This window comes from Scyliorhinus canicula, chromosome 20 (assembly GCF_902713615.1).
Source record: "Scyliorhinus canicula chromosome 20, sScyCan1.1, whole genome shotgun sequence".
Classification (NCBI taxonomy): Eukaryota; Metazoa; Chordata; class Chondrichthyes; order Carcharhiniformes; family Scyliorhinidae; genus Scyliorhinus; species Scyliorhinus canicula.
In genome coordinates, this window is record NC_052165.1 from 80208089 (window position 1) to 80228794 (window position 20706).

Consider the following 20706-nt stretch of genomic DNA (forward strand, 5'->3'; position numbering starts at 1 on the left):
AAAAGGTAGAAAAGTGAAGAAGAAAAGTGATAGGTGGAGAAACCAAGGGCAAAATTCAAACAGGACAACAGAGGAAAATATTGGGAGCAAGCCAAGTATTGTGACAAAGTCAAACTTAAAGGGCGGGATTCTCCCCTGCCCGGCGGGGTGGGGGGTCCCAGCGTAGCGTAGTGGCGCCAACCACTCCGGCGTCGGGCCTCCCCAGAGGTGCGGAATTCTCCACACCTTTAGGGGCCAAGCCCTCACATTGAGGGGCAAGGCCTGCGCCGGAGTGGCTCCGATCGCGGGCCTGGCCACCGTGGGGTCACCCCCCCAGGTCCAATCGCCCCGCGCCCCCCCACCAGGACCCCGGGGGCCTGCTCGTGCCGCCAATCCCGCCGCCACCAGAGGTGGTTGAAACCACGGCAGTGGGCAAGGCCTCTCAGCGGCGGGACTTCGGCCCATCGCGGGCCAGGGAATCGCCACAGGGGGGCACGCTAATCGGCAGGGAATGATTCCCGCCCCCGCCAATTCCTGGGTGGCGGAGAATTCCGGAGATAAGGAGACATTTCTTCACACAGAGTGGTGAGCCTGTGGAATTCATTGCCACAGGAAGTAGTTGATGCTAAAACTTTGAATATATTCAAGAGGTGGCTGTATATAGCACGGTGTGAAAGCCGGAGTAGGCTTTTAGACATAGACATAGCATTTACAGTGCAGAAGGAGGCCATTCGGCCCATCGAGTCTGCACCGGCTCTTGGAAAGAGAAACCTCACCGAAGGACTACACCTCCACCCTATCCCCATAACCCAGTAACCCCACCCAACACTAAGGGCAATTTTGGACATTAAGGGCAATTTATCATGGCCAATCCACCTAACCCGCACATCTTTGGACTGTGGGAAGAAACCGGAGCACCCGGAGGAAACCCACGCACACAAGGGGAGGATGTGCAGACTCCACACAGACAGTGACCCAAGCCGGAATCGAACGTGGGACCCTGGAGCTGTGAAGCAATTGTGCTATCCACAATGCTACCGTGCTGCCCGAGTTGGATGATCAGCCATGACCGTGATGAATGACGGAGCAGGCTCGAAGGGCCAAAAGGCCTCCGCCTGCTCCTATCTTCTATGTATCTATGAATCATCCATGGATCAAAAATTATAACAGCAAAATTAAAGATATGTGAAATAAGAGCCCTTACAGCTCTTCCTAATTATAAAATTTGACCTGAAAGCTATCTGAGCCAGAGGCCGTACCAGCTTGCATCAGACCATAGTATTTTAAAATGCATTGGGGCAATTCACAACTCTTGACTGCTTCAACAGCTGGGATGGGCAGATTATCTAGAAAATCAGACATGATCGACTTGTGCAAATCTAAGTGGAGGTTCGGATTTATACAAATCACAGTAACAGGATTTAAAAGCCACATTGATCTGGAGAGTGGCAGAAACAAGGTTGCCGCCCGTGTTGAGTATCTGGGGGATCTCACGGGAGGCCGCTTGGCATTTGAGTTGGTGAGCTAGAAAGTGAATGGCCTTTTCCCAATATTTATGAAAAATATCCCTACAGTGCTATAGCTGACACCACTGGAGTCAGCCATGATCAAGGATGGGAAGAATTGGACTCTTATTTATTAAAATCTCCATGCCCCTGGCCCTGCTATTGAAACTAGAATGAAAAACTTGCCCAACCCATCCTTTGCGCAGCCTGGTCTGATCCTTAATACATAAATGTGTATCCTGCAAAAAAAACAAGAGTTTAGGCTCTTAAGATGCACGAAAGCTCTTGACTGTTTTACAGGACCATTCAAACCCCTAACATCCCAGGTAATCAGTCAGATCGGAGGTCTCCCAGTACCCCTCAAACCCAGAGTCAGCCATTCCCAAGGAGAGATATTAAACAAGGGGCACGGATATGACAAAGCAAAAAGATCTACCCAAAATGGCCTTCGATTCAAGTCTGGTGACTTGACAAAGAGAGACCAACAGACACCGTCAACAAACTAAAACCCAGCCCACACCCCCACCCAAAGGTGCCAATGCAGTCGTGCATAACCAGGCCCAAAAACAGAGGCAAACAATAACTTACACTAAAACCTACAAATAACAAAACCAAACTGAACACAAACTCTAAGCTCATGTTAAAAACTCTTGAAATGAGCTGCAGAAGACTCTTTAATACCACTCCCGTTAACGGACACACCGGGCGCGATTCTTTGCTCCCCACGCCATGTGGGAGAATTGCGGGATGACCGCCCGACAAATTTCACGCCCCCCTCGATTCTCCCCACCCTGCTCGGAAGAATTGCCGCTCGCCGTTTTTCATGGCAACCGGCGATTCTCTGACCCGGATGGGCTGAGCGGCCTGCCGTTCGCGACCGTTTCACGATGGCGGCAACCACAGCTGGTCACTGCCGTCGTGAAACAGGTGTGGAGATGCCCGTTTGGGTCTTGTAGGGGGCCTGGTGGGGAATGAGCACCACAACTGTGCTCGGGAGGGGACAGGCCCGCGATCGGTGCCCACCGATCGTCGGGCCGGCGTCTCAATCGGACGCACTATTTCCCCTCCGCCGCCCCGCAAGATCAAGCCGCTACGTCTTGCGGGGCGGCTGAGAGGAAAGACGGCCACCGTGCATGCGCGGGTTCGAGCTGTCAGCGTCGTGACGTCAGCCGCGCATGCGCGGGTTGGGGCCCGCCAACATGCGCATGCGCGGCTGACGTCACATAGGCGCCGCCGACGCATCATTCTCGGCGTGGCGCCCCCGCGGCCGAGAATAACGGAGCGCCGCTCATAGTCCCCCGGGTGGGGGTGAATTCGGTGCAAGGAGCAGGCTCCGAGGCCGTCATGAGACTCGGCCGAGTTCACGACGGCCTTCACGATTTTCCGCGGGAGCGGAGAATCGCGCCCACATTGTTAGCTGGGAAACTTCCAACTGGACAGGAAAAACTTATTTAACTTAGAGTGCAATGCTGGCGACTAAAAGTCGTGCCAACTAATATCAAAAGGAAAACATAGGTTAATGTAAGGAATTGACAGTAGATATCCTTCATATATAACTAAGGACATCAAGAGTCCAGCCAAAGACATGAAAAGGAAAGAAATGAAAATGAAGAGTGCCATAGAAGGAGCTTAGAACTGATTAAACGGTTCCACATAGCCGTACCAGCCTCCCTGAACAGGCGCCGGAATGTGGCGACTAGGGGCTTTTCACAGTAACTTCATTTGAAGCCTACTTGTGACAATAAGCAATTTTCATTTTCATAAACGGAGCACAAATTGTGCTTCTGAACAAAGGAGTAAAAATATTATATTTTTCTCAGAATATTACACGAAGGCGAGCTGGATAAATCATTCTGAACTTAACTTCACTCTTATACGGGATTGATTTCGCATTATTAAATGCGGTTCTCAGCAAGGTCAGTATTCATTTCTTGATACAATCTGATAGAGTGGCCATGCCAGGAAAAATTCCAGTGTTCTCTTGCCCATCGAAGTACCAACTCCTTATCTTTAAAACCGTAGAACCTTACGATCACTTCACAAGGAGGATTTCGAGACTGAGGCTTAGGTCAAAGCAAACAGTGGGCTCGATCTAATTCTGGGGGAGATGGAAGTACACCGTCGCCATGGAACAGATCGGAGATTCACTGAGTAGCGGTGTGTGCCAGGATTATCTGACGCCCCACCGGGTCGGAGAATTGCCGGGGGGGGGCGACGTGAATCCCGCCCCTGCCGGCCGCTAAATTCTCCGGCACCGGAGATTCGGCGGGGGCGGGAATCGCGCCGGTCCGCGGCCGCTCGGAGCTCGGCCCCCCGGTGATTCTCCGGCCCGCTGTGGGCCGAAGTCCCGCTGGTTCTATGTCAGTCCCGCCGGCGTAAATTGAACTAGGTCCCTTACCGGTGGGACCTGGCAATGCGGGTGGGCTATGGGGTCCTGGGGGGGCAATCTGGCCCCGGGGGGGTGCCCCCACGGTGGCCTGGCCCACGATCGGGGCCCACCGATCCGCGGGTGGGCCTGTGCTGTGGGGACACTCTTTTCCTACACACCGACTATGTCAGCCTCCGCGATAGCCGACGCGTAGGTGACCCGCCCCTGCGCATGCGTGGGGATGATCTCAGCAGCAGCTGATGCTCCCGCGCATGCGCGGACTCGTGCCGGCCGGCTGAGTCCCTTCAGGCCCGCCTGGCGTGGTGCTAAAGGCCTTCCACGCCAGCAGCAGGGCGCCAACCACTCCGGGGCGGGCCTAGCCCCAAAAGGTGTGGAGGATTCCGCACCTTTGGGGCGGCCCGACGCCGGAGTGGTCCACGCCAATCCGTCCCACCGGGACCCCCCCGCCCCACCGGGAACGGGAGAATCCCGCCCATGGTCTTCGATCACCTCTGCTAATCCCACAATAAGATATTCTGTCTTCTGGATCTGTTCTCCAGGTCATTCAGCTTAGCTGTTAATGTTCTGTTATCTTCTCAAGAACTGGGTACTAAATTTGCTCTACAGAACAGAAAATACTGGAAGGATTGTCCCTTTTGATTTGTATTAAATAATGTATGTAAACGTATGCTGTGGGAAATTGCATAGCTTGTCCCACATGTTGTATATTAATATTTTAAAATATCTGGAGGACGGTGTGAATAAATGACATGTATGAGGAGAAGATATAACCGGACATGGAGGAGAAGGAGCGACTGCCCAGACCAGCTGAGGAGTTTTGGTCCTCTCAAATAATCAGCCCCTCCCTGTTTTTCACAATTTTAACAGTATTCTAAAGGTGATGGGAACGATTTTCCCATTTTCTTTCGCGCAGCGCCCAGCCCGTTGCGCATGGTGCATTGTGGGCAAAGCCCAAAACAGGCTTTGTGACAGGCGCCAAGCCGATTGCGAGTCACCTGACTCGCAACGCCAGGTGCAATCTGGATCACACCCATGCTGGAAAATTAAATTTATCTAAATATGCGCGGCCTGTTTTGAGGCCAACTTCACCCGGCTCCCAGGAGTCACCAGAAACGCCGGCATGGCCTCACCAGGGCGCCAATTAGTACTGGCCACAAGCGGCACCTAGGGTGATGGTCATGCCGGGGGAGGGGGGGGCACGGAGGACACTGGAGCCCCCGGGTGGTGTGGGACAGGGCAATGCCCTGCATGTTGGGGAGGGGGGAGGTCATGACAAAGGAAGGGGGAATTAAAGGTGGGTATGAAGGATGGGGGAGGGGTTATGAAGTGGTGTCATGAAGGTTGGGGGTGTAAAAGGTGGCCTGAATGGAGGGACTGAAAGGGGGGCCCTTAGATGTGGGGGTCCCTCAGTGACCCCATCACGGGGTATGCTCACTTTGTGGTGGGGGGGGGGCCAGGCCCACAAAATTGGACAGGTATGGGGCTAGGTCACCCTCACGCCCGAGTGGTGGTGGGGGCTCCTGATAACCTTTAGTAATGGGTGGGGGAATGTTGCCTCTCGGGGGGGGGGCGAGGGTTGGGCTGTTGCCCATGTCTGCAGGGGGTCGCATTGTCCATGAGTGGGGGTGCAGGGGACACTCAACCTCACTTTGAGATTGGGGCATCCTTTCAAAATGACACCCTATTTTCTTGAGAAGCCGGTCCAGCCGGCGAGTTTAGTTCCCGACAGCAGAAGAAAAATTGAAGTGTGGGATTGACCAATGAGAAACTCCCCAACCCCCCCCCAAAAAAATGATTAAGGCCTGGATTCTCTGCTTTATGGTGCCGAAAACGTGAATCGTGATCAGTCGGAGAATTACGAGTCACCCAAAAATCAAGGTTTGCATCCGACACCATGCCAGTCCCTCGCTGGCGGCGATAATCAATGTTTGCACCCCGCATCGGTGGATCCATACGCCATCATTTGCATGGATTTCAATATAATTAGCAGTTTGAACACTTCAGTTTACCCTTCCGAGATGCTCCACTCCTTTTAGATCGATGTCTCACGCTCGCGAATTAATGCAAGTATTGAAAAGTGGGGCCTGGGCGTCATCACAGCGGAGGGGGGAGCGGAAGGCTAATATAACTCTGAAAAAGTCTCAAACATTATCGAGCTTGCTGGAGGAGGGGTGGTTGCCCGGGCCGGGGGCAATGCGGGGAGCGACTTGGTTCCAAGTGTGTGGACTCGGGATGGCCCACTTGGGATTGGGATGGCCTGGCTCAGACCGTTTAATAACCAACAAAGTCAGTGGTAGGAAACATGGGGCGGGATTTTCCATTCCACCAGGCGCATTTTCCAGCGGGGTATGCACCCGCCGGCAGTGGGATTCTCCGTTCCCGCAGTTGACCAATGGGGCTTCCCATTGTGGCCACCTCACGTCATCAGGAAACCCAGGGGCGTGGGTGCCCTGCTGGTGGAAGGAGGAATCCGCCGGTGGAAGGAGGAATCCGCCGGTGGAAGGAGGATCCCACCGACAGAGAATTCCACTGATTTTTTTTTAATTTCCCAGGTGCAATTTAGCATGGCCAATCAGCCTACCCTGCACATCTTTGGGATTGTGGCGGTGAGACCCACACACACAGGGAGAATGTCCAAACTCCACACAAACAGTGACCCGGGGTCAGGATCGAACCCAGGTCCTCAGTGCCGTGAGGCAGTAGTGCTGACCACTGCACCACCATGCTGCCCCATGATATATTTGAACTATTTACAATAATCTGCCCGTGGCAGTAACTCTCCACAATCACTATCCCCGTTGGGGCAACCAACTGCTCGGGCCCTGCTTGGGCCGGCTTTATATGTTGTTTTAACGAGCTTCAGCTGGGTGGCCTCTGTCACCTACTCCACGAGCCCAACAGGGAAATCGATAATGGTTTCCCCATGCCCTTCGTGGGGGTATGACAGACCGCCATTGCCGCAGTTTGTCTTTTAAAGGCTACTTTCAGGCCACTAGCTGTTCACTCTGCTGACTGCTCAGTGTCCTGTAAATGTTCAGAGAGGCTCTGGCCATCTGGGGACCCACCCAGATGGAAACCCTCAGAGCCCAGCTGTTTCATCTGGGTGTGGCTCAATCAGGGGCCTACTCCTCAAAAGTGCTGTTCCACTGCCGGTGAACAGCAGAGCTCACACCAACTCGAGGACGCCTGCATTGTGGCCCTTGGAGCCCTACCTGCTTCTCTGCCTCTCAGGGAATAGGCCTCCCTAGTGACTCCCACCCCTCCAGATCTTTCTGGTGAGGTTGCCTCTGCCACCACCTCCCAGTCGGTGTTCAGGACAGGCTTGAGTCTGCGGCCTACCCTGGAGAAGAAGGTGTCCCTCCTCAAATCACTTGTATGGAGCAGTGGACTTTGGGCGACAGGTCTTCTGTGAGCCATCTTCGTGGCTGCAGAGAGTGTGTGGTGAATGGAGCGTTTAAAAACAGCTCCAGCTGCCAGGCTGTTTAGCGTTATCTCTGGCCCCAAGGGTTACAATGCCCTCCGAGATGGGAATTATTTTCAAATTGCACCGGCTGAGTACTGGCCTATTTGCATGTCCTGACTCACTTACTGAATAGTGCCCCAATGGGAATGGAAATCACATGTGATTCAGTCGCAGCAGGAACACCTATTCACCCAAACCATGAATTCCGGCCTGAGTATGGACTCTCACCAAAAAAAAGCTGGCGGGAAACACACTGCCAAACCTGCCCAAAATTACGTTTGGGGCTGGATTCTTCCACCCCATCCACCGTAAGGTCGTCATGGGCGAGGCCCGGAGCATGGAAAAGCTCATTGACCTAAGGCGGAATTTTCTGGGCAGGCACGGCCGGAAAATGCCATCCGTAGTCATTTTTTGGGTGAATTGCGCTGGATGTGCCTAATTGCAGTTTCCTCAATTTACCTATATAACTGAATTTCCTCATCCCTGGAACAGTCCTCGTGAATCTTTTCTGAACTCTCAATGCCTTCGCATCTTTCCTAAAGGATGGTACCTAGAACTGGACTCAATACTCAGCTGAGTGACTTATACAAATTTAACATAACTTCCTTGATTGTGTACTCTACGCCTCTAACAATAAAGTTTTAAATATACTTTATTAACTGCGCTCTCAACCTGGCATGCCACCTCAATGACTCGTGCATCCAGGTCCCCCTGCTCCTCTCTGTTAGCTCATCAAAAACACAAACAAGATAGTTTAACACCATTTTCCCTGGGCAAATCTGCCCTGGCTTATCTTAATTAATTTGTCCCTATTCCTTAATTTATTTCATAAGAGTTGATCACCCTCATTCTACAGGAGGCTCACTACTTTGCAAGCTTGTGCGTGCAGCCTGGTAGCACAGTGGGGAGCACTGCGCCAGGGTCCCAGGTTCAATTCCTGGCTTGGGTCTCTGCTGAGTCGGCACGTTCGCCCTGTGTCTGCATGGATCTCCTCCGGGTGCTCCGGTTTCCTGCCACAAGTCTAAAAGACGTGCTTGTTAGGTCATTCTGAATTCTCCCTCTGTGTACCCGAACAGGTGCCTGAATGTGGCTGGTTTAGCACGCTGGGCTAAATCGCTGGCTTTTAAAGCAGACCAAGTAGGTCAGCAGCATGGTTCAATTCCCGTACCAGCCTCCCCGAACAGGCGCCGAATGTGGCGACTAGGGGCTTTTCACAGTAACCTTCACTGAAGCCTACTTGTGACAATAAGTGATTTTCATTTCATTTCATGTAGTGACTAGGGAATTTTCATAATAACTTCATTGCAGTGTTAATGTGACAATACTTGTCACAATAAAGATTATTATTATGAAGACAGTGCTCTGCCAACCCCACACTCAGCTGTTGATTTGTTTTAGTAGGTTCAATAATCGCATTTCTGTCAGATGACCCTTCTCTCTAGGCCTTGTGCTGCAGTTCCTGCCTCTGAACCAGAACCTTTGAGTTTGGAGTCCGGCTCCCGCACTTATGGCCAGGGCCACATTCATAACATGGGCAGATCGGTAACATCCCCCTGCAAACCCTTCCCAATGGCACACAGTCAGAGCAGGAAGGATTCCTGATCAGCCATATGATGGGAAGAAGGTTGGGACCTCTGCCATCGCCTTAACAGCACCGTGTTTGCAAAGTTTACGTTGGTACAGCAAGAGGTTGGTTCAATTGTCTGGAGGAAGTGTGAAGCCAATTACCAGCAGGGTGTTCAATCCCCATGCCAGCTGGTGTGTATTTACGACCGGCCTGTGGCCTAACCCGCGACGGTGGACATCACGGTCCGACCTGCCTTCGGGCGGGAAACTGGAGAGCCAAAATGGCGGCAGCTATCCCCGACCGCTTGCGGGAGGGCAGCTCCAACAGCCACCTCGCGCCCGCCCCTCCTCGCGCCCGCCCCTCCTCGCGCCCGCCCCTCCTCGCGCCCGCCCCTCCTCGCGCCCGCCCCTCCTCGCGCCCGCCCCTCCCCCTCAATTGCCCCACCCCCAACTCGCGCCCGACCACTCCTCTCGCCTGCCCCGCCCCCTCTACATGTTGCCCGCCCCCTCCTCACGCAGCCCCGCCCCTCTTCAGTCGCCCCACCCTCAACTCACGCCCGCCCCGCCCCCTTTCACGTGCCCGCCCCGCTCCCTCCTCCCCGCACCCCTCTCTTCGCCCCGCCCCTCCACACACCGCCCCGCCCCTCCACACCTCGCTCCGCCCCGCCCCACCCTCTCCACACGCCGCCCCGCCCTCTCCACACGCCGCCCCGCCCTCTCCACTCGCCGCCCCGCCCCCTCCACACGCCGCCCCGCCCTCTCCACTCGCCGCCCCGCCCTCTCCACACGCCGCCCCGCCCTCTCCACTCGCCGCCCCCGCCCTCTCCACTCGCCGCCCCCGCCCTCTCCACACGCCGCCCCCGCCCTCTCCACACGCCGCCCCGCCCTCTCCACTCGCCGCCCCGCCCTCTCCACACGCCGCCCCGCCCTCTCCACACGCCCCGCCCGCCCTCTCCACACGCCGCCCCGCCCTCTCCACACGCCGCCCCGCCCTCTCCACACGCCCCGCCCGCCCTCTCCACACGCCGCCCCCGCCCTCTCCACACGCTGCTCCGCCCCTCCACACGCCGCCCCGCCCTCTCCACACGCCGCCCCGCCCCCTCCACACGAGCTCCGCCTCCATTGAACAAACGGAGAAGGGGCGGGAACAACCCAGAAAGGCGAAGTGGCTCTTGCGGATTGGCCGCAGCCGCCGCCAATAGGAGACGGCGTCTCCGGCGCAATCCGGCCTCCAATTGGCTCAGGCAGCTGTCAGTCCAGCGGTTTCCCGGCAGCATCCGGTTGGTGCCGGGACCTGGGGGGGGCGGGGGAGGGGGTAAAGCGACAGAGACAGAGACAGACAGCCGGGGCCGGCTCAGCCCAGACCAGACAGGGGGAACCCAGCAGCGGCAGCGATGGAAGCGCTGGACACTGACATTACCGATCCCCTCCAGTGGGACACCAAGCTCAGTGAGCTCAATCTCTCGACGGCACAGTGCGAGATCCTTTACACGACGGTAGGCAGCTGGACTGTTGACTGGGATCTGTGGGCCTGGGCTCCATCCTGTCATCGCTTTGCCTGCTGGAGTTGCTGCTCCTAGTGCCAGCACTCGGGGGGCATTGCCCCAAGGCTTGGCTTGCTCAAGACAGGATCCAAGCACTTCCACCCCTGGGACCGTCTGGAAACATTTCTGGAATCCTGTCAATCAGACTCCCAAAACTTTTTGTTTTCTGCCCCCCCCCCCCCCCCCCCCAAACCACTCTTTCCCTGGACTTGTGCTGAATGTGGATTTGTGATCTGATCTTTGGGGGAGTTGGGGCCGGCACAGTCTCATCTTGCAAGACGATGAGTTGTTTGACCAGGCACTGCCACCCTGCAGTGATGCACCGTGCAGTTGGCATCATGTCCTACCCCGGCAGGCTTTAAACCAGAGCTTGTTGCCAGGCAATCTGCCCAATCTGTTGGGCTGAGCTGTTTAGCACAGGGCTAAATCGCTGGCTTTGAAAGCAGGCCAGCAGCACGGTTTGATTCCCGAACAGGCGCCGGAACGTGGCGACTAGGGGCTTTTCACAGTAACTTCATTCGAAGGCTACTCGTGACAATAAGCGATTTTCATTTTTCATTTCATTTGAATCCAAATCTTTGCCAGACCCACGTTGTCACCAGAGGTGCACGCTTGGTCAGTTCATCACCCAAGTTTCACGTCCAGATTTAGTGTTGATCTGCCCAACCATTTCTCCCTTGCCCCCCCCCCCCCCCCCCTTACCAATAAAAGCAGATTAGCTGGTCATTCATCTTGTTGCCTTCTCTGAGATCTTTGATGTATTGTGGCTGCTGTATTTATTAATTAATTGTAGCTGGATGGGAACCCGATGCTGCAGTTAATTGGCATGAACTTGTTACAATAGCAAAAGCACCTTTGGGGTTTTGATCTCCCGTACAGTGATTTGCATGTTGTTTTCCCTTTGTTATACCGGAGCAAACTGGGCTATTGATTACTTAAGAATGAATGGATAAACAAGGTAAACAAACTTGTTTGCTTTGATAAGATGGTGCTTTATGAGAAACCTGAATGATACATTCTGAAAATTATATTTTGGAATTTGGGTAATTTTGATTGTACCAGCACGAAAGAGGAATGCATTTGTGGAAAGATGCAGTCCACGTGATTACAAATTGGCTCAGAGAATGGTTAGAATGTGAAATTTGGAACCATGTGGAAAGATTGAGGTGAATAGCATAGATGTAATTAAGAGACAGCTAGATCAAAAAATGGAAGGAAGTGCTGATTTGTTCGGATGGACTTATGTAGAGCATGAACACTGACAGATCACGGGAGAAATTGGCTGTTTCTGCTGCAAATTCTATGGAGGATTCAGTTACCAGTTCTAAGCATAGTGCTGGGCCCATTGACTCTGAAGCAGCACTAACATTGCTATATGATTGGGATTAAGCTAATGAGTAGGTAGGAGTTGGTCATTTGGTGTGGTTTTATATTTAGTTTCTTTGTGGTTGTAGATGTCTGGATTTATGTCTGGCAGAAATAGCTTCTGGATCTGTGTTACCAAGAATCTGTGTGCATTGAGGTTGGTTTATGCCACTTGCATGATTGAGAACCTCCATTTGATTTTTTAAAAATCTTTATTGTCACAAGTAGGCTTACATTAACACTGCCATGAAGTTACTATGAAAAGCCCCTAGTCGCCACATTCCAGCGCCTGTTCGGGTACACAGAGGGAGAATTCAGAGTGTCCAAATTACCTAACAGCACGTCTTTTTTTAGGTTTTGTATTCATTGAGGTTTTTCGGCCCACACTACCAGGACTATGTTGCTAATATTTTCAATGAGAAAAACTAAGAAAATTGGGTGGCACGGTAGCACAGTGGTTAGCACTCTTGCTTCACAGCGCCAGGGTCCCAGGTTCGATTCCCGGGTTGGGAACATCCGCACGTTCTCCCTGTGTCTGCGAGGGTTTCCTCCGGGTGCTCCGCTTTTCCACCACAAGGTGATTCTCCAGTTGGTACTTCTCAACTCTGGTCATCTCACTGCCATCTCCGTCTGTGACATTGGGTTGGATGGTGGTTTCCCTTTTCCTGTGGGTTCCCTCCCTTTCAGAGCTCAGGCCTCTGCTCAATCCGGGGAAGGAATGTGTGGGTGCTTCCTTTTTGAAACTGCTCTCCAGGTCTTTTTGGAGAGAAAGAAGGGCACGAGTCTAAGGACCTTTTGTATTTACTGTTGAATTGTTCCACATTCACCCGAAATTATCAAAAAACGGATTATCGTGTTGGTTCTGGACTTGGTGTGAAACCTTGTTCCCGGTGTATGTGTCTTGTGGTCTGTGACAAATAAAATAAAGTTCTAAAGCTCTCTGGTGAATTGTGGAACTGCTCCAACCTCGCCTTTACTGGGTTAATGGATTGGAATTTGCATTTTGTTTCCAAGGTATTTAGTTGTGATGACTAACCTGGCACTTGAATCATCCTAGATAAACAGATTGGATGCGGTTCTGCTTAAGAGTGTGAACAAGGTGTAGAGTGTGTTGAAATGGGTTTCACTCCTTTCGTTTAAGAGTTATTGGGCAGTGTGGGCAGAAGTCAAAGTATCATTGATAATCAGCCGCTTGTTAATGGTGCGTCAGGTAGAGTCTTCACAAAATGAGGTTCTGCAAGTTTTATATGTATTTTGGTATCCGATTCTCGAAAGGCATTGGTTTTAGTCAAAATAATAAATCAGTGGCCTTGTTAATGTTTTATTTTGCTATAGTAGCCTATGTTAAACATGACAAACCACACAATATTTTGTTTTCAGAATCACAGTTTTGTGCTTTGTCGGAATTATTTCAAGGATTCTGAAACTTGTTTGGCTCATTTTAGTCAGTGAAATATCAGTTCTACCACATGCTGGTTAAGTCTATGTATTTGATTACTGTTTTTAAAAAGAGGAACATCCAACCCTTGATCCGATGTCAGTTTGACTGGCATAATGAAGTGGTTTTAATCTGTCTTTGTCATTTGTTAGTTCACGATCTTTAGTTTATATACGAGATATCCATTGAGTGGTTAGCTTTACCAACCGTATTCTGTTGGTTCAGTTTCACCAGTGCTTGTGTAAGCAGTGCACGATCCCTTGATACTCCAGGGTACATCTGTTTTTACTTTGCAATTTCTATTTAAATTATTTCCCTAATCTCAGGAATTGTATCAGAATCTTTGCTACGTATACTAGCTGCTGCAATATTACACTTGCTGCTATGCATATTGTCCAGTCACAGAAGGCATATTGAAATAATTTTTATTGAGATGAGACACAACAGCGAACCCAACAAAGTGGTCTATACATTCCTCATTCATTAAAGTAACAGGTATGCATTTTACTGCTGATTACCCACAATTTTATTGCTCAGTTTTTGGTGCTAGTTACTTGAATTCACTCGCTCACATCTGTACAGGAATGTACAAGAGACTTGACTTTTTCGGTAGGTAGTGCTTCACCGCTTCAATACCTCGCCTGCTTCTCAATGGAATAGAAAATTAAGTTGTATAATCAACAGCTAATCAGATATTGCTAGTACTCCACCTTCCCTGGAAGGTGACATCTGCTGTACAGCGCATTCCAGTCTGAACAAAGAACAGAGCAGCACAGCAACAGGTCCTTCGGCCCTCCAAGCCTGTGCCGATCTTGACGCCCTAACTTTAAAAATAAACCTTCTGCCCTTACTCGGTCTATATCCCTCTATTTCAGGGGTGGGCAAACTAAGGCCCGCCAAAGGTCTTTATGCAGCCCACCAAGATCAAGTCATTAAAAAAAAGGTTAATGGGGGGGGGGCTGTTGGGTTACTGGTATAGGGTGGATACGTTGACTTGAGTAGGGTGATCATTGCTCGGCACAACATGTGTTTCATGTGAAGTTTCTACTTTAAAATATTAATTAATAAAAATTAATTGCTTTTTTTTCTTTAAACTGAGTTACTTTGTTTTTCAAATAAATGTGTTTCATGTAAAAGTTTCTACTTTAAAATATTAATTAATAAAAATTAATTGCTTTTTTTTTCTTTAAAAACCTTCTATTTTGGCTATTTTAAATATTAATTATTTTACTTAATATTTAAATTTGTGAATTTCTGAATGTGGCCCTTGCACGGAAAAGTTTGCCCACCCCTGCTCTATTTCCTCCCTATTCATGTATCCATCCAGGTGCCTCTTAAATGTTGCTAATGTACCTGCTTCCACCATATCCTCTGGCAGCATCGTTCCAGGCACCCACCACTCTCTGCTTAAGCCTGTATAGCTGCAGGTGGGACTGGAGGAATTGGCTGGCAGTGCACTCAACCACTGCAAGCTTCAAATTGGAGCTGTGCTTTTCAATTATGGGGAAATAGCTTGTAAGTGCCATTGCTTGAAACAAGCCAGAATGACTGGTTAGTAGCATTGAGTGAAAACCACCGTTGTCGATAGGAACTGACGACCTTGCCGTTCAACTTGCCAACGCTGGCATCTTTCCAATTTTTATAAACTACAGAAACATGATGCTCACATCCAGCGACCATCCATCACAATGATATGAGACAAAGACATTCAATGTATGTGACTGGGTGTATTGTCATGACACCCAGCGTTAGTGCGCAGCCATATCCAGCCCCACTTGATCTGGAGTCGCAACACTGGGGAAATTATATTAATACCCGTGGCTTCGGTTGAGTTAAATTGACTACTGTCACCAGGTTTATAAAATTTAAATTTTATTATTAACAGTAATTAAATAGGCAAAAAATACAACTGACTGTCTACTGTCTGATTCCCAACCCCTCACACTCTCTAAAAAGGATAAGGATCTTTGATTCTGATGGATGTCTTCCAGTTAGTTTCTTTCTCAAGGTTAGGCCTTTAGTCATGTACTTTCTTTTCCTTCAGATTGTAATGATCTTCACTGCAGGCTCACAAACAATTGGCAGCAGAGAGACCACCTTGCAGGAACCAATCGCTGACGGTTGTCAGGCAGAACACTGTCCCTAACCAACTCACCGGTTGCCAGTTAGCCAATTGAATCGACTTCCTCCCAAACCGGTCCCTAACTTCACCCGGCGCTGACAAGTCTGGTTTCCCCTCTCTAAAATGCGAAACCTAGGAACACACTGTCCTGGCAAGCACTCTTCCATTTAAAGGCACGCTCCGATTATCAATCCATGGATCAAAAATAATCAAATAAATGCAAGGGCAATAAACTAGAAGGACTCTTACAGTATTGCAGCTTAATTGGGAGGAACTATATAATTGACTTTTGATTCTCATTTACAGGTTTTATTTTAAATTGGAACTGTATTAAGATTTCTAAAATAAACCTACATAAGATGTAAGTTTTGTGCTGATTCCAGTACTTTGAATCTAGAATGGATGTGCAAATTCTGATGCAGTTACTGGTGCAGCTTGCCGTGAGCCTCTGAAGCTTCAGTCTAAGCGGTGCCAGATTTCCCTTGCCAGGCCAGCTAAAGGAAAACCCCGTACATTTGATTATATCAATATGATTCCCCTTTGCATTGCATCAGAAAATGTTCAGTTTTCTGGATGAGCTGGATCATTTTTGTGCTCAGTTGGTTTTTATTGCACTGGGACTGCTGGCTTCGGCAGTGTGGAGGCTTTGTGCAGTCAACAGGCTGGAGTGAGCTTGCCTAATTTGCTGCAGCTGGGAAAACGTTATGTCCCCTGCCGCCCCCCCCCCCCCCCCCCCCCCCCCCCCCCCCTCCCTCCCCAAACCACCACCACCACCACCAGCAAGAAAACCCAGAACTTTGTGGCCTCAACAAGGTTTTTTGCCATCAGCATTGGGTTCTTGAAACCTATTGTGTAGGAACTGGTTGGTGGCAGACACTAGGTTATTATACAAGTGATTGAATTTGATTTGGTATCGTTTTCAACAGGAGCTTACATTGTTCACCGTGCATATTTGATGTCTCTTAATACAATGAACAATTCATTAGCTATCCTGCTTTAGCAACATCACCAAATTATCATGAATGTTTGCCCTGGCTTTGTCGTAAATATCCAGTTCCCTTTTGAAGTTAAATGGTGTTGTATTGCATAATTGCTACCTGTGTCCATCTGACTAAGGAAATAACTGCATTGTATCACTGTGTAAGAAGCTATTTGTATTGCTGGCCAGGTTTTGTGTACAAAACCCAGAAGTGCCACTGCTCTCAGCAATTTTCCTATGAACTAGTGGCAACAAAGGTAGATACGAGCTGCCTGGGCCGTATCGGTCAGTACGCGCCAGCTGCCTGGGTCATGTCGGTCAGCGATCATTAATCATAGAATTTGCAGTGCAGAATGAGGCCTTCGGCCCATCGTGTCTGCACCGGCCCTTGAATAGAGTACCCTATCCAAGCCCAAACCTCCACCCTATCCCAGTAACCCCACATAAGCTTTTTTGGGACACTAAGGGCAATTTATCATGGCCAGTCCACCTAACCTGCACATCCTTGCACTGTGGGAGGAAACGGAACACATAGAGAAAACCCATGCAGACACAGGGAGAACATGCAGACTTCGCACAGATAGTGACCCAAGCCGGGAATCAAACCTGGAACTCTGGAGCTTTAGCAAGAGTATTAACCACTGTGCTACCGTGCCGCCCATTAATGGAGTATTGCTGTTGCATCAGAGCATTTTCACAAGGAAAATGGATTATCATAGAATTTACAGTGCAGAAGGAGGCCATTCGGCCCATCGAGTCTGCACTGGCTCTTGGAAAGAGCACCCTACCCAAGGTCAACACCTCCACCCTATTCCCATAACCCAGTAACTCCACCCAACACTAAGGGCAATTTTGGACACTAAGGGCAATTTATCATGGCCAATCCACCTAACCTGCACATCTTTGGACTGTGGGAGGAAACCGGAGCACCCGGAGGAAACCCACGCACTCACTGGGAGGATGTGCAGACTCCGCACAGACAGCGACCCAAGCCGGAATCGAACCTGGGAACCTGGAGCTGTGAAGCATTTGTGCTATCCACAATGCTACCGTGCTGCCCATTAAATGACTCATCAATGTACAGCACATCTGGGAGTTCTAGTTAGACCGGTGGCAACCAGGAAGATCTAGTTACAAACAGATTTTCTTTGTCACCAGTCTTCAAATCAAAACTGGGCATTTTGTTTGTGGATGAGACTGCTAGCTGCAGGAGCCTCCCTGTATAAATGTATTTTGTTTTTAAATCACTCACTCCTGAAAGCTAGATGTACAATTTTTTGAAATAAATCTCCAGCCTTTAAATCTAACTTGCTGTTCGGAAACTCTGAGTGACTCACACAGTTTAAAGTTTGGGCCTGATGAAGACGAGGAAAGGATCCTTGACCTTTCAGTGAATAATTGTCCTGTAGAAAGTGCACACTCGGTAGATTGGAGATCTCAATATCTGGTTGTTCAGGATAATGCTGTTGGACTTTCAACTATACACGTTATTCTGGGTATTGGCTTTTGTGTATGTTTCTATTATACAGAAGATGGTGACTTTGACTGAGAAGGCAGCTAGGAATTTTGATATTGGCTGAAATTCTCACTTTTCCCGCCGGCAGCGTATGCACGTCCGTGGGGCTCCAGGTTGGCGTTGGGTGGTTACAATAGGAAATCCTATCGACAAACGGCAGGAGGATGCAATCCCACTGCCAGAGAACGCGGCTGGGGAACTGAAGAATCCCTCCCATTGAGCTGAATCTTACAACAACAGGACAACCTGTTGGGCTTTCTCTGCACCCTTCAGCTCATTTTTAAAAATTTGCTCAATGACTTTCTGGATGATTTCCGGACCTGGAGGCAGGGGGCCTGATCATGGGGGGGGACTTCAACACAGTGCTGGACCCCGTGCTGGACAGATCGAGTTCAAGGACGAGTAGGAGGCCGGCAGCGGCAGAAGTGTTAAAGGGGTTTATGGAGCAGATGGGAGGGGTAGATCCCTGGAGGTTTGGGAGGCCGAGGGCGAGGGAGTATTCCTTTTTCTCCCATGTCCACAGAGTCTATTCTAGAATTGACTTTTTTGTATTGAGCAGGGGACTGATCCCGAAAGTACGGGAAGTGGAGTACTCGGCCATAGCGGTCTCAGACCATGCGCCACACTGGGTAGATTTGGAAATGGGGGAGGCGCGAGACCAGCGTCCGCTGTGGCGCCTGGATGTGGGGTTGCTGGCGGATGAGGAGGTGTGTAAGAGGGTCCGGAAGAGCATTGAAAGATATCTGGACACTAATGACACGGGGGAGGTGCAGGTGGGGATGGTCTGGGAGGCCCTGAAGGCGGTGATCCGGGGGGAGCTGATCTCCATACGGGCACATAGGGAAAGGAGGGAGAGACAGGAGAGGGAGAGGCTGGTGGGGGAGCTTTTGGACGTGGATAGGAGATATGCGGAGGCACCAGAGGAGGGGCTGTTGGGGGAACGGCGCAGTTTGCAGGCTAAGTTCGACCTGTTGACCACCAGAAAGGCAGAGACACAGTGGAGAAGGGCGCAGGGCGCGATTTATGAATATGGGGAGAAGGCGAGTAGGATGTTGGCGCATCAGCTCCGCAAGCGGGATGCGGCTAGAGAAATTGGGGGAGTGAGGGAGAGGGGTGGGAACGTAGTGCAGAAGGGGCCAGAAGTAAATGGGGTCTTCAGAGACTTCTATAAGGAGCTGTATCGGTCAGAGCCGCCGACGAGGGGAGGGGGGATGGAGGGCTTCTTGAACAAATTGAGGTTCCCCAAGGTCCAAGAGGAGCTGGTAGAGGGGCTGGAGGAGCCGATAGGGTTAGAGGAGCTAGTCAAGGGGATTGGGCATATGCAGACGGGGAAGGCGCCGGGGCCAGACGGGTTCCCGGTGGAATTTTACAAAAAATATGCGGATTTGGTGGGCCCTGTGCTGGTACGAGCCTTCAACGAGGCATGGGAGGGGGGGGCTCTGCCCCCGACAATGTCGCAGGCACTGATCTCTCTGATCTTGAAGCGGGACAAGGACCCCGTGCAGTGTGGGTCATATAGGCCTATCTCGCTCCTGAATGTGGACGCCAAGTTGCTGGCAAAGATCCTGGCTACCAGGATAGAGGATTGTGTGCCAGGGGTGATACACGAGGACCAGACGGGTTTTGTGAAAGGGCGGCAGCTTAATACGAACGTGCGGAGACTGCTAAACGTCATCATGATGCCGGCAGTGGAGGGTGAGGCGGAGATAGTGGTGGCATTGGACGCGGAGAAAGCATTTGATAGGGTGGAGTGGAAGTACCTGTGGGAGACGCTGGAACGGTTTGGATTTGGGGAGGGATTTATTAAATGGGTGAAGCTGCTCTATACGGCCCCGACGGCAAGTGTAGTGACGAATGGTAGGAGATCGAAGTATTTTGGGCTCCACCGGGGGACCAGACAGGGGTGCCCCTTGTCCCCCCTGCTCTTCGCACTGGCAATTGAACCGTTGGCGATGGCACTGAGGGGCTCAGGGGGGTGGAGAGGGCTGACAAGGGGCGGGGAGGAGCACCGGGTATCGCTATACGCGGACGACCTGCTGCTATACGTGGCAGACCCAGAAGGGGGAATGCCGGAGGTGATGGAACTGCTAGCAGAATTTGGAGACTTTTCGGGGTACAAGCTAAACTTGGGCAAGAGTGAGGTATTTGTGATACACCCAGGGGACCAGGAAGAGGGAATCGGGAGACTCCCGTTTAAGAGAGCAGGAAAGAGTTTTAGATATTTAGGGGTGCAGGTGGCAAGGAACTGGGGGACTCTCCACAAGCTGAACTTCTCCAGGCTGGTGGAACAGATGGAGGAGGAATTTAAAAGGTGGGACATGGTGCCGCTGTCGCTGGCGGGCAGAGTGCAGTCCGTTAAAATGACGGTCCTCCCGAGGTTTTTGTTTTTATTTCAGTGCTTGCCCATCTTCCTCCCTAGGGCCTTCAAAAAGGTGACGAGTAGCATCATGAGCTACGTGTGGACGCACGGCACCCCAAGGGTGAGGAGGGTCTTCTTGGAGCGGAGTAGGGATAGTGGAGGGCTGGCATTACCCAATCTTTCGGGGTATTACTGGGTGGCAAATTTATCGATGGTGCGCAAGTGGATGATGGAAGGGGAGGGGGCAGCTTGGAAACGAATGGAGAGGGCGTCCTGTGGCAACATAAGCCTGGGGGCCCTAGTAACGGCGCCATGGCCGCTCCCTCCCACGAGGTACACCACGAGCCCGGTGGTGGCGGCCACCCTCAAGATCTGGGGGCAGTGGAGGCGACACAGGGGGGAAGTGGGAGGTCTGATGGAGGCACCGTTAAGAGGGAACCATAGATTCATCCCGGGGAACATGGACGGGGGATTTCAGAGC

The 20706-nt window shown here is 51.1% G+C and overlaps 1 protein-coding gene across 1 annotated transcript in view; it reads left to right on the top strand.

The window, feature by feature from the left end:
* The first annotated feature begins 10213 nt into the window (after positions 1-10213).
* creb3l2 (cAMP responsive element binding protein 3-like 2) overlaps positions 10214-20706 on the top strand; it is a 112683-nt gene continuing 102190 nt past the window's right edge. Inside the window, exon 1 of the mRNA XM_038780851.1 lies at positions 10214-10398. Coding sequence (XP_038636779.1) covers positions 10297-10398 — 102 coding nt within the window. The 5' untranslated portion in view covers positions 10214-10296. The remainder of the gene's footprint in view (positions 10399-20706) is intronic.